This window comes from Hyperoodon ampullatus (genome assembly GCF_949752795.1).
Source record: "Hyperoodon ampullatus genome assembly, chromosome: 20".
Lineage (NCBI taxonomy): Eukaryota > Metazoa > Chordata > Mammalia > Artiodactyla > Ziphiidae > Hyperoodon > Hyperoodon ampullatus.
In genome coordinates, this window is record NC_136933.1 from 9,243,817 (window position 1) to 9,256,011 (window position 12,195).

Below are 12,195 nucleotides of genomic sequence, written 5' to 3' on the forward strand. Positions count from 1 at the left end.
TAAGAATTTGTCCATTTCTTCCAGGTTGTCCATTTTATTGGCATAGAGTTGCTTACAGTAGTGTCTTATGATGCTTTGTGTTTCTGAAATGTCTGTTGTAACTTCTCCTTTTTCATTTCTAATTTTATTGATTTGAGTCCTCTTCCTCTTTTTCTTGATGAGTTTGGCTAACGGTTTGCCAATTTTGTTTATCTTCTCAAAGAACCAGCCTCTAGTTTTATTGACCTTTGCTATTGCTTTCTTTGTTTCTATTTCATTTATTTCTGCTCTGATCTTTATGATTTCTTTCCTTCTACTAACTTTGCGTTTTGTTTGTTCTTCCTTCTCTAGTTCCTTTAGGTGTAAGGTTAGATTGTTTGAGATTTTTCTTGTTTCTTGAGGTAGGACTGCAGTGCTATAAAGTTCCCTGTTAGAACTGCTTTTGCTGCATCCCAACGAAAATGTGTTTTCATTGTTATTTGTCTGTAGGTGTTTTTTTATTTCCTCTTTGATTTCTTCAGTGATCTCTTGATTATTTAGTAATGTATTGTTTCGCCTCCATGTGTTTGTGTTTTTTATAGTTTTACCCTGTAATTGATTTCTAATCTCATAGTGTTGTGGTCAGAAAAGATGCTTGATATGATTTCAATTTTCTTAAATTTACTGAGCCTTGCTTTGTGACCCACAATGTGATCTATCCTGGAGAATGTTCTGTGTGCACTTAAGAAGAAAGGGTAATCTGCTGTTTTTGGATGGAATGTCCTATAAATGTCCTATCAATTAAATCTATCTGGTTTATTGTGTCATTTAAAGCTTGTGGTTCCTTATGAATTTTCTGTCTGGATGATCTGTCCGTTGGGATAAATGAGGTCTTAATGTCCCCCACTATTATTGTGTTACTGTCGATTTCCTCTTTTATAGCTGTTAGCAGCTGCCTTGTGTATTGACGTGCTCCTATGTTGTGTACATATATATTTATAATTGTTATATCTTCTTCTTGGATTGATCCCTTGATCATTAGGTAGTTTCCTTCCTTGTCTCTTGTAACATTCTTTATTTTAAAGTCTATTTTATCTGAGTATTGCCACTCCAGCTTTCTTTTGATTTCCATTTGCATGGAATATCTTTTTTCCATCCCCTCACTTTCAGTCTGTATGTGTCCCTAGGCCTGAAGTGGATCTCTTGTAGCCAGCATATATATGGGTCTTGTTTTTGTATCCGTTCAGTGAGCCTGTGTCCTTTGGTTGGAGCATTTAATCCATTTACATTTAAGGTAATTATCAATATGTATGTTCCTATTACCATATTCTGAATTGTTTTGTGTTTGTTTTTGTAGGTGCTTTTCTTTTGTGTTTCCCACTTAGAGACGTTCCTTTAGCATTTGTTGTAGAGCTCGTTTGGTGGTGCTGAATTCTGTTAGCTTTTGCTTGTCTGTAAAGCTTTTGATTTCTCTGTCGAATCTGAATGAAATCCTTTCTGGGTAGAGTAATCTTGGTTGTAGTTTCTTCCCTTTCATCACTTTAAATATATCGTGCTGCTCCCTTCTGGCTTGTAGAGTTTCTGCTGAGAAATCAGCTGTTAACCTTATGGGAGTTCCCTTGTATGTTGTCATTTTCCCCTTGTTTCAATAATTTTTGTTTGTTTTTAACTTTTGTCAGTTTGATTACTATGTGTCTCAGTGTGTTTCTCCTTGGGTTTATCCTGCCTGGGACTCTCTGTGCTTCCTGGACTTGGGTGGCTGTTTCCTTTCCCATGTTAGGGAAGTTTTTGACTATAATCTCTTCAAATATTTTCTCAGGTCCTTCCTCTCTCTCTCCTCATTCTGGGACCCCTATAATGTGAATGTTGGCATGTTTAATGTTGTCTCAGAGGTCTCTTAGGCTCTCTTCATTTCTTTTCATTCTTTTTTCTTTATTCTGTTCTGCAGCAGTGAATTCCACCATTCTGTCTTCCAGGTCACTTATCCGTTCTTCTGCCTCAGTTATTCTCCTATTGATTCCTTCTAGTGTATTTTTCATTTCAGTTATTGTATTGTTCATCTCTGTTTGTTCTTTAATTCTTCTAGATATTTGTTAAACATTTCTTGCATCTTCTCGATCCTTACCTCCATTCTTTTCCCGAGGTCCTGTACCATCTTCGCTATCATTATTCTGAATTCATTCTGGAAGGTTGCCTATCTCCACTTCATTTGTTTTTCTGGGGTTTTACCTTGTTCCTTCATCTGGTATATAGTCCTCTGTCTTTTCATTTTGTCTCTCTTTCTGTGAATGTGGTTTTCGTTCCACAGGCTGCAGGATTGTAGTTCTTCTTCTGCTGCCTGCCCTCTGGTGGATGAGGCTATCTAAGAGGCTTGTGCAAGCTTCCTGATGGGAGGGACTGGTGGTGGGTAGAGCTGGGTGTTATTCTGGTGGCCAGAGCTCAGTAAAAGTTTAATCCATTTGTCTGCTGTTAGGTGGGGCTGGGTTCCCTCCCTGTTGGTTGTTTGGCCTGAGGCAACCCAGCACTGGAGGCTACAGGCTCTTTGGTGGGGCTAATGGCAGGCTCTGGGAGGGCTCATGCCAAGGAGTACTTCCCAGAACTTCTGCTGCCAGTGTCCTTGTCCCCGCAGTGAGCCACAGCCACCGCCCACCTCTGCAGGAGGTCCTCCAACAGTAGCAGGTAGGTCTGGTTCAGTGTCCTATGGGGTCACTGCTCCTTCCCCTGGGTCCTGATGCACGTACTACTTTGTGTGTGCCCTCCAGGAGTGGAGTCTCTGTTTCTCCCAGTCCTGTTGAAGTCCTACAATCAAATCCCTCTAGGCTTCCAAGTCTGATTCTCTAGGAATTCCTCCTTCTGTTACCAGACCCCCAGGTTGGGAAACCTCACATGGGGCTCAGAACCTTCACTTCAGTGGGTGGACTTCTGTGGTATAATTGTTCTCCAGTTTGTGAGTCACCCACTCAGTGGTTATGGGATTTGATTTTGTGATTACGCCCCTCCTACCATCTCACTGCAGCTTCTCCTTTGTCTTTGGATGTGAGGTATCTTTTTTGGTGAGTTCCAGTGTCTTCCTGTTGATGATTGTTCAGCAGTTAGTTGTGAATCCAGTGCTTTAGCAAGAGGGAGTGAGCGCCTGTCCGTCTATTCCACCATCTTGAACCAGTGAGCCCAGTGCTTTTCTGATATATAAGCTGTTCATAAAATAAACCACCTCAGGCTTCTTACTGCATAAAATAGGTTACAAGATACATCATTTTTCATCATGGTATGTAAAATTTCTTCTAGCCTTTAAAAATACAAATCAAGTAGGAATCATTTCTTTAAAAATTTTCCTGACTTAAGGCAGGGTAATGTCCTTAAAAAGAATAGTAAAAAACCATTGAGAGAGAGAATAAAAGGAATTCTGTACAGGATAACATGGTCACTGTCATTGTAAAATGGCACTAAAGGGTGTTAACATGTGAAAAGATGGCTTGCCAATGAAACTGAAAACACAGTGTATCCATGTGAAAAGATGGCAATAGACAGAGACAGATGCCCTCATGGCATCTATGATTTGACCAACTCGACCAAGCTCTGTCTTTCCTGTTGGCAGAAGAGCACCCTGATACACAAAGTCTTCAGAAAAAAATGGACAGAGTGGTACGATTTAAAGGCAAATAAAGTATTACATGAGACTGACTTGTAGAAATACGTATTTTTTCTACTTACTACACTTTAATATATGGGCCCCCATGTCCCTTGTAAAGTTTCCAAATTTAAATATTTCCCATGTGTAAGGATGACACTTTATATAACATTTATGATGCATTCTAAAAGACTGAGTAATAAGAATCCAGTGGATGCATCACATCTTCTGATTGTTTAAATTAAATATGCAGAGGAACAGTAGATTTTCATGCTCTGAACATAGGAGATAAGGAGCTGCTACCTGCTTAACGTGGGAGCTGTAAATCAGTGAGGAATTCCAAGTGTTCTGTCTACTTTGTACCAGACACATCATCCCCCAACTTCTACCACTTTTAGAAGAAAGATAAGAGAACTTCTTGAATGGAAAATTTTAACATGCAAGATTCCCATTTTAAGTTGTTTCTACCAAAAGATAGATTCTTTAATATGATTACATTAATAAGGAAGGAGGAAATAAATGACTTGGGGATTCTTCCCTTCTGCTCAATATTAGCAAACTTACTTTGCTTTAGTCCACAATACCGTTGCTTTACAGAGTATCAATTGGCTATCATCATTAGGTAATGTAGTTGGGTTAAATTTAAGGAGAACCAACCTGCTTCCAAAGATTGACACAATAATGGCTACTCTAAAGAACAGAAAAGATATATTACCTTGATCACTGAAATAATTTTTAAATTTGAGAATGATATGAATGATTATTTGGAAAACCATTTAGCTAAGAGGCATGAAGGAATATGCTGGATGTGGAGCTGAACATAAGGAACCAAATGCCTTCACTGAGGATGCTCACTGCATTAATTAATTTAAAATCAATGTTTTGTATTTTATATATATATATGTATACACACACACACACACACACACACACACACAGACACATACATATTTTACCTCTCATGGTTCCATTGCTAAAATCTTGAAATATAGTGAGACTAAGGCAATCCATTTTAAAGTAAGGTAGGAAGGGGGAGCTCTGAGCCCAGATACGTGAGGATTCTTTTTTATTTTGGTGGGTGAGATACTAAAATACATATTTCAAAGGTATCTATTGAAAGTTTCAAAAATTTTAGTTCTTTATTATTATTAATCAATGACACCTTATTACTAACTTATTAAAACCACCTAAAGCAGAATCTTTCAGCGTAGTGGCCATGAAGTATGATGACCTTTAATAACTGATCTATTATTCTTGACTCAGTGACTGATATAGACCCATGTCTTGAATATATCCTGCCTCCTCTCTCCAGGCATTCCCAATTTCTCAGAACTTTATGTATCTTCATTTTTCTCGAAACGTCTACCATAAAAACCAAGTCAGTTTTAGGGAGAAGAAGATGGTTTTTATCACCAGATATATGCTTTTCTCAGGAATGAAACAATCCCAGGGTTGGAAGGGCCTTGAGTGATCATTCAATCAAGACATCCTTTTGCAGGCAGATCTACATGTAGGGAATCAATTCTATTTGTGAAGATGTATAGAATGAACACTTATTCTAGCCCAACACACAAACAGGTATATCTCATCCTTCTGCAGTCTTGAGGAAAGAGCGTCCCAATTTTCATCTACTTTTAGACTCAAAGGCAAAATTGCTGATGCTGTGATGTTTGTCACTAGTGCCTAAGCTCCCAAAGAGAGGGCTTATATTATGGACAAGGCCCATAGTTAGGATTAATAAATTAAACCTCCTTGGTTGGGTTCCTGGAATGGTATCGAATAGAAATCCAGACTTTGGTCTTAAAGTTTAGTATCTCAGCTGGGAACTCTGACTACCCATCTTATTAGCTCTATGATCTTGGATAAGAAGGTTGACTTCCTTGAGACTGTTACATCATGTAAAACTGTGATGATATAATACTAATCCACAGAGCTGTGATGGTTATATGTGAAAGCACATGAAGTGGTACCTGAAACATAGTGGCTTTCAAAAGTTATTAATTTTCCTCTGATGTAGAAAATGATGGCCAATGAAATTTGCCTAAGAAGTAGAGTTTTGTACAAAGAAATGGGGATGCACTGGGCCAAATTTCAGCAGGGACACTTAAAGCAATTAATTAAATGATCCTTACAGGATCAAACAAGTTAATAAAGCTTCTAAAATGCAGTAGCCTACAACTTAGATTGCTGTAGTCCACCACTGAATGTCTAAATATTATTCTGCTAACTCTGCCTCCATTTACCAAGAGGTACTGTGATGTCATGTTCTTTAAGGCTTTCCAAAGTGATCGGAAACTTTGTTAAGCATTAGAAAAGGAACTGGAGAGTAAAGAAGATTATGTTTATTAGCTCATTTTCTTTTTTTTTTAAATTAATTCATTTTTGGCTGCGTTGGGTCTTCATTGCTGTGCGCGGGCTTTCTCTAGTTGTGGTGAGCAGGGGCTACTCTTCGTTGCGGTGCACAGACTTCTTGTTGCGGTGGCTTCTCTTGTTGCGGAGCACAGGCTCTAGGTGTGCAGGCTTCAGTAGTTGTGGCTCGTGGGCTCTAGAGCGCAGGCTCAGTAGTTGTGGTGCATGTGGGTTGCTCCGCAGCATGTGGGATCTTCCCAGACCAGGGCTCGAACCTGTGCCCCCTGCATTGGCAGGCAGATTCTTAACCACTGCGCCACCAGGGCAGCCCATATTAGCTCATTTTCTTTCCATGCACTTCAAGGGTTTATTAAGCAAGGAGCAAAGGTGCCAGGATGTGTCAACCTTATCACATTCCTTTCACACAAATATCCTGTAATAGCTGAAATTGATCCTCAGTATCTGGGTGCCTTAGAAAGTAAAAACCTTTTAAACCTGGAATTCTTTTGTCGACCTGTTGACAGGTATTTAGGGCAATTTTCATCAGAGGCATCTTTATGTCCTGCCTTTTCACTCTTCCTTCTGAAGTGCAGTTCTTCGTAGATTTTCTTTTTTGTTTTTATTTTAAAACTCCCATACAATTTGTATTTTACTTTGAAATAAATTGTCTTAAATATGCCAGGACTGTTCAAGAAAGAGACTCTAAAAACATCTTGCCTGAGGTTTCTGGATCTACCTTCCCTGTCAGAACTATGTTAGCACATGATGCTAATTGGCAATAACAAATGCAAATATGGTAGAAACATGTCAGTTAAGACAGCTATCAATTCTGAGACACGCTTCTTTGGAAAGCCGTCCGCACTTTAGAGAAAACTATTTGGGGAATTAGCCACACTCATTTTGAATAAACAGTGAACTGCAATGCAAAAGGAGGGAAGTGATAATGCTTGTAGGCTACAAGTTTTGAGAAAAAACCGCACCTGAAATTGAGTTGTACGGATACAAAATGCATTAAACCTTCTGCTGAGCTTATATATTATTTATATATGTATATGTGAATATGTATGTGTGTGTATGTATGTATATGTATATATACACATACACGTTCTAAGGTGAACGATCCAGTATGTGTGTTTTTCTAAACTAGCCAGGAATTACCTTGGAATTGCTAAACAACACGTTACCAGCTCCCCTGATTCTCCCCCTCAGCCACTCTCTCCCTCTACCCTCAAATAACCATTCAGGAGGGAATGCCATTGTCTACTTGATAAGCTCAAGTCCAGAGCCATGGAGTCATTCAGTGGTTTAGGGCCAATCAAAGCCGTGGCATTTCAGGTGTCTTTTTGCAAAAGTTCCCAAGTGAATTCTCCTCTGACTCCCATTCTAACTCTACCCTTCAGTTATGTGACCTTGGAGGAAGTCGTATCCCTTTTTGCACTGCTATGTCCTTACTGTGTAGAATGAGATTATTATCTACTCTGTCTTATATTATTGTATTGATGAAATCTAGGCTTAACGGAAATGAGGATGTGTAGAAACCCTGATCCTGGAGGGTAAGAGAAATTGTAAGACAATCAGGAACAGATTGGGCAACTGACTTCTGAACAACTAGTCAGAACTGGCAGAAAAGCAGCCCACTGGTCACCTTGTGTCTTCTTAGGGTATGTGCCTCAGTTCAATAATAAATCTCAGCTGATATTCCATGTCTGCCATGAACTGTTAGATTGATTGTAGTTTTGCGTGTAAAAAGCCCTGGACAAATTCCTTCCCCAAAGGCCCATCCACAGAGCCTATGCTCTGATGGGTTGCATTCCCCTGCCCCAGTGGGCAGCTCAGTTCCATCCTCAGCCTGAGAAAAAGTTAATTTTCCCTTATCAGTAATGAGGATTCAAAGAGTGAGTGCCCTTCGAAGCTCTTTCATGCTATATGTATAGCACAACCAAGACAGGTATACAATCCTTAATGTCCTTTAGAAATGGGGTCGGATGACCTGTAGACGAAGGACTCACCTCGAGGATTGACGTCTGCACTTGGAGGATCTGTTCATGGCCTTTGAGCTGCCGGATGCAGATTTTGCAGGACAGCTGGGTGGTGGTGGGCGTGTAGCGTTCCAGGGAGAAGGCACAGTGCAGGGGCTGCCGGTTACCGCACCACACGCGGGAGAATGGGACTTCCTGCGGGGGAGACGGGGGAGAGAAGAGGGCAGTGGTGTGCAGAGCCCGGCTGAGGGAAGCAGAGAGCAGGAGGGACCTAATCACAGTAATTAGGAGGATGATGATGACGGTGATGGCGGGAGAGGTAATTGCCTAAGCGACTCTGGTGGAATTGCAGAAATAATGTTCCAGCATATGCCAAGCAGCACAGAAGTAATTAACGTCAATTCCAATGGATAACATTTGAATTCCAAAGCCACACTGCAAGAGCTCAGCTTTCACTTGGTGACTCACACAGTTAGAAAGAATACCATCAAAAGTTAATCGTCATGTCTTTCCATGATAAAAATATTCTAAAAGACTCCAATGGGTAGATTCCTAGGATTAGATGCCTACTGCATCCTTCTACCTAAGCCCGGGGTAGGGTGATATCTTCTCACTTAAATGAAAATTATGCTGAAGAACTGACTGGCCAGAACTTATGCCCATACCACAAACAAATGCCAAACTGTATAAACATGATGTTGCTAACGTATCCAGCATAAAAATTATACCTACTGCAGAATCATACACACACACCCGAGAGAGAGACACACAAACACAGTAGGCTACCCCAGAACAGTCTAGTTTGCCAACTCCTCGTTCATTCAATTCATCCATTCTACAGTTACGTGTACAATGCCTACTAACAACCAGACACTGTACTAGATAAACAAGAAAAGAACAGTAAGAATTGAGGTCTGGTCCCCGCTTTCAAGGGACTTATAGACAATTGAGTGGCAAAAGCAATTTTCACTAAATGAGGGGGGAAATTATAAAATCTATACACATTCCCCTTTTCCCCATGACCAGCTGGTGCTTGCCACCAATTGGCTCAGGCACGTGGCTTTACACTAATGTGAGGTAGAGGTGAGTCACTGATAATCTTCCATGTACTAAAATGTCTTTCATTCCTACTCAGGTCAGGCTGTGGTCCTTGGCAATGACCTCATATTTCCAGCCTATAGTCATCTTCATTCTCCCTTCTTTCTCTTTTCCACATCCCATTCATTTGCTCTTTCACCTGTTGCTGCAAATACAATTTTCCCCAATACTGATGCTGAAAGGGAGCAAAAGATGTATCAAGTCTGGAAGTCTGAGTCTCTGAAGTGTGACTGGTGATGGACTCAGCAGGTGTTTTAAGACCAAAGGCCATGATTAGAATTCAATCTACCCACTTTGAGGAACTACGAGTTACCTAGTTATCCCTGAGCTCCAATCTGTACACTTGTTGGTTTCCTCATTTTCTCTATAGGAAGTCTCACAGACCCTGATTTTGGATACTTGCCTGGGGGGGGGTACCAGCAGGGAGGGATGGACTTTAGATTGTTGTAGACTTGAGTACAAGAGAGCCAGCTTTAGGGATTACGAAGGAACGAACTCATGCATTAAACCCTACCACACATCCCAGCAAGGGATGTAAGGGTGTCGTGTTTTTGTTTTGTTTGTTCTGAAACCTGAACCAAGGGAAAGGCAGTGGATCTCTGTCTCAAGAAGCAGAGATAAGGACTCAGAGAAGGTCTCTATGTTGACACTGCATTGACTTTATCCCTGTGCAGAATGTGCGCTGCTAGGAGGCAACTCTCTCTCCACCATCCTCAGTTTTTCTCCCCTCCATGGCAGGGGCTGGAAGCCTGAAAACTACATTTCACAGCTCTCTCCAGCAGGGAGTTCACATTTCCTTTCTGCCAGTGAGAAGCACTTGTTTTAAACTTGGAAGGAAGAGGAGGGAGGAGAAGCCGCCTCCTCGCTGTTCCTCTGATAGCAGCGAGCAAACCCAGAGGGTTCAGCTGACAGCACACGTGAGGTCTGCGGGGGCTTCTGAGAACCATCTGTTTCAGGGTTGTTGTGTTTTCCTGCAATCACCAAACTTGCTGGTTTCCTTATATCACTAGTGGCTTTCTCTGACCTTGGCTCTCCTAGGCTTTCCAAAGGCTTTATAAGCACATAAATCCTTTGATTACATTTCCCCTTGATTGAAATCTCTTTTCTTGACCCAAACCATTCTCTAATGAAACACCAGTGGCTTAGAAGAAGTTCTCTTAGAAACTAAGATGAGCTGGGCAGCGCTGGAAGGTTCACTAGTGGGTTCCACAGAGAGGCTGTCATCCAGGGAAGACTCTGGGAGAAGCGTGAAGCTAATGGTCACTAAGGAAGCATGTGGCTGCAGCACAGCTTGCTTAGGCCACCAGCAAGACAGCACAGGTCCAACCCACTTTCTTCCTAAACTGTGAGTTTTCCTTACGAGCTCTTCCCTTTCTCTCCTAGCAGGAGAAGGCACTTCGAATCAGTGTGGCCTCCCAGCAACCTTTAGAGGAAGTCATTCCCTAAAACACTCAAAAATGACTTTTCACCTGCCCCCAATCCTATACCAGATAAAACAGTAATAATATGTATTTACAAGGTCCGCCGTTTCTCCTTAGTGTGTAATCCAACTCTTGTCACGCTCCTCCATGGTTTAGTAAACCACGGGTAACTCTCACTTCATATCTCAGCCTCCAGCTCTTGTGTCTCTGTCTCCTGAACTCTTCAAAACCCCATCTGCTCACATACGCCCAATTGCCATTTCTCCATGGAGAACTCCAACAGCCTCATCTCTGGTTTTTATTTCATGATCATCCATCCCTGACATTATGCCCCTAATCAATTATAAACATTATAAACATTATACCCCAAATCAACCAACAATTTTAGTTGGCCTTTCCTTTCTCAGACAGGTCTACCTTTTGAAAACGGATTATCACCATCTCTCTCTCATTGTCATTCTCCTCCAATTTTTCTATCTCCACGCGTAATCTTCTCTGATGTCATCATAGCTAACTGGAGTAAACTGTTCAGCAACCTTCCTGTCTTCAGTCTCTACTACATGAGTTAATGAGGGGGTTGAGGCTTGACTGGGGAGGGAACAGAAAGCAGTTGCTTGGTATTCTTTAGGGAAGAGCTTATGGTCTCTCTTTTACCTGTAATCATGAGTTGGTGGGGGCACTGATGTGACCACATCACCTGGGAACTCTGCTTTCATTACATGATTCCTCTGCTTGGGGGACCAGAATGGCCCCAGGATGCCTGCGTGATAAACACAGCCCCCTGGGACTTCCCTGGTGGCCCAGTGGTTAGGACTCCGCAGTTCTGCTGCAGGGGGAACTAAGGTCCCACATGCTGTGCGGCCAACAAAACAAAACAAAACAAACACAGTCCCTTGCCTGGCCTTCAAGGGCTTCTTCCGTCCTCTATCACCTCATCCTCACTCTCTCCAGTCTCAGGGTACAAGCCCTCAAACTCACTCTCTTCCCCAAGCCAGTACGTTTTGATAGAGTTACTCTGAACCATCCCCTTCAACGAAAGTAACTATAACAGGGCTCTACGGTTCACAGGTGTTTTTGCCCAATGAAGCTAACTAAGGAGGTTTTTGTTTTCTCAATCTGCAATTTGAGTCATTACAGTGTCATAGAAATGTTTGGACTTCAGGGCTCTAGACAGAGCTGAATTCAAGGTACAGATCTTAAACAAACCTACATTTTTTCTGCAGTAGCTTTGAATCCTTGGTCATGCTTACCTTCCTTAAAAAAAAAAAAAAAAAAAAAAAGGCACTGACCACTTACTGAAAAGTATCTTCTGTGGTGTCACTTGCTAAATTTTGTATATTTTCTCCTGAGAACACTGGAAAAACCCGCCACAGAGATAATGTCTTCTTGCAGAAAGACGTGAGAATCAGCAAACAAAAAAAATCCTTCTCTTTTCTCTTTCCATTCTACTGCACACAATCAAAACATTTTAAAAATCTGATATTGAGACAGTGTCAAAAGAATATTTTTTAATTGTTGACTTGAGTAGCAGCTGCCAGTAGTGCTCAACGAAACATTTAAAAATAATAGAATTAGAAGCATTGTGATTAGTGTGTTTTCAGGGCAATCGTCTTTGCTTTCATTTATTCAAAAAAAAAAAGGCAAAACACCAAGATGCTCACTGAGCTGAGAGGAAGTATGTGGAAAGTAATACAAGAGGACAAAGTGTAGCAAAGTTCTGGGTGTTTAAAGAATTCCGGAAATGTTTTCATTTTGAGTCCCA

General features: G+C 41.2%; 1 protein-coding gene across 3 annotated transcripts in view; it reads right to left on the bottom strand.

Annotated features, from left to right (window-relative positions):
- UNC5D (unc-5 netrin receptor D) overlaps positions 1 to 12,195 on the bottom strand; it is a gene marked incomplete at both ends in the record, with an annotated part of 603,454 nt that overhangs the window by 18,363 nt on the left and 572,896 nt on the right. For all 3 annotated transcript variants that reach the window (XM_079726836.1, XM_079726834.1, XM_079726835.1), the window contains one exon: positions 7,945 to 8,109. In XM_079726836.1, coding sequence (XP_079582962.1) covers positions 7,945 to 8,109 — 165 coding nt within the window. The remainder of the gene's footprint in view (positions 1 to 7,944; positions 8,110 to 12,195) is intronic.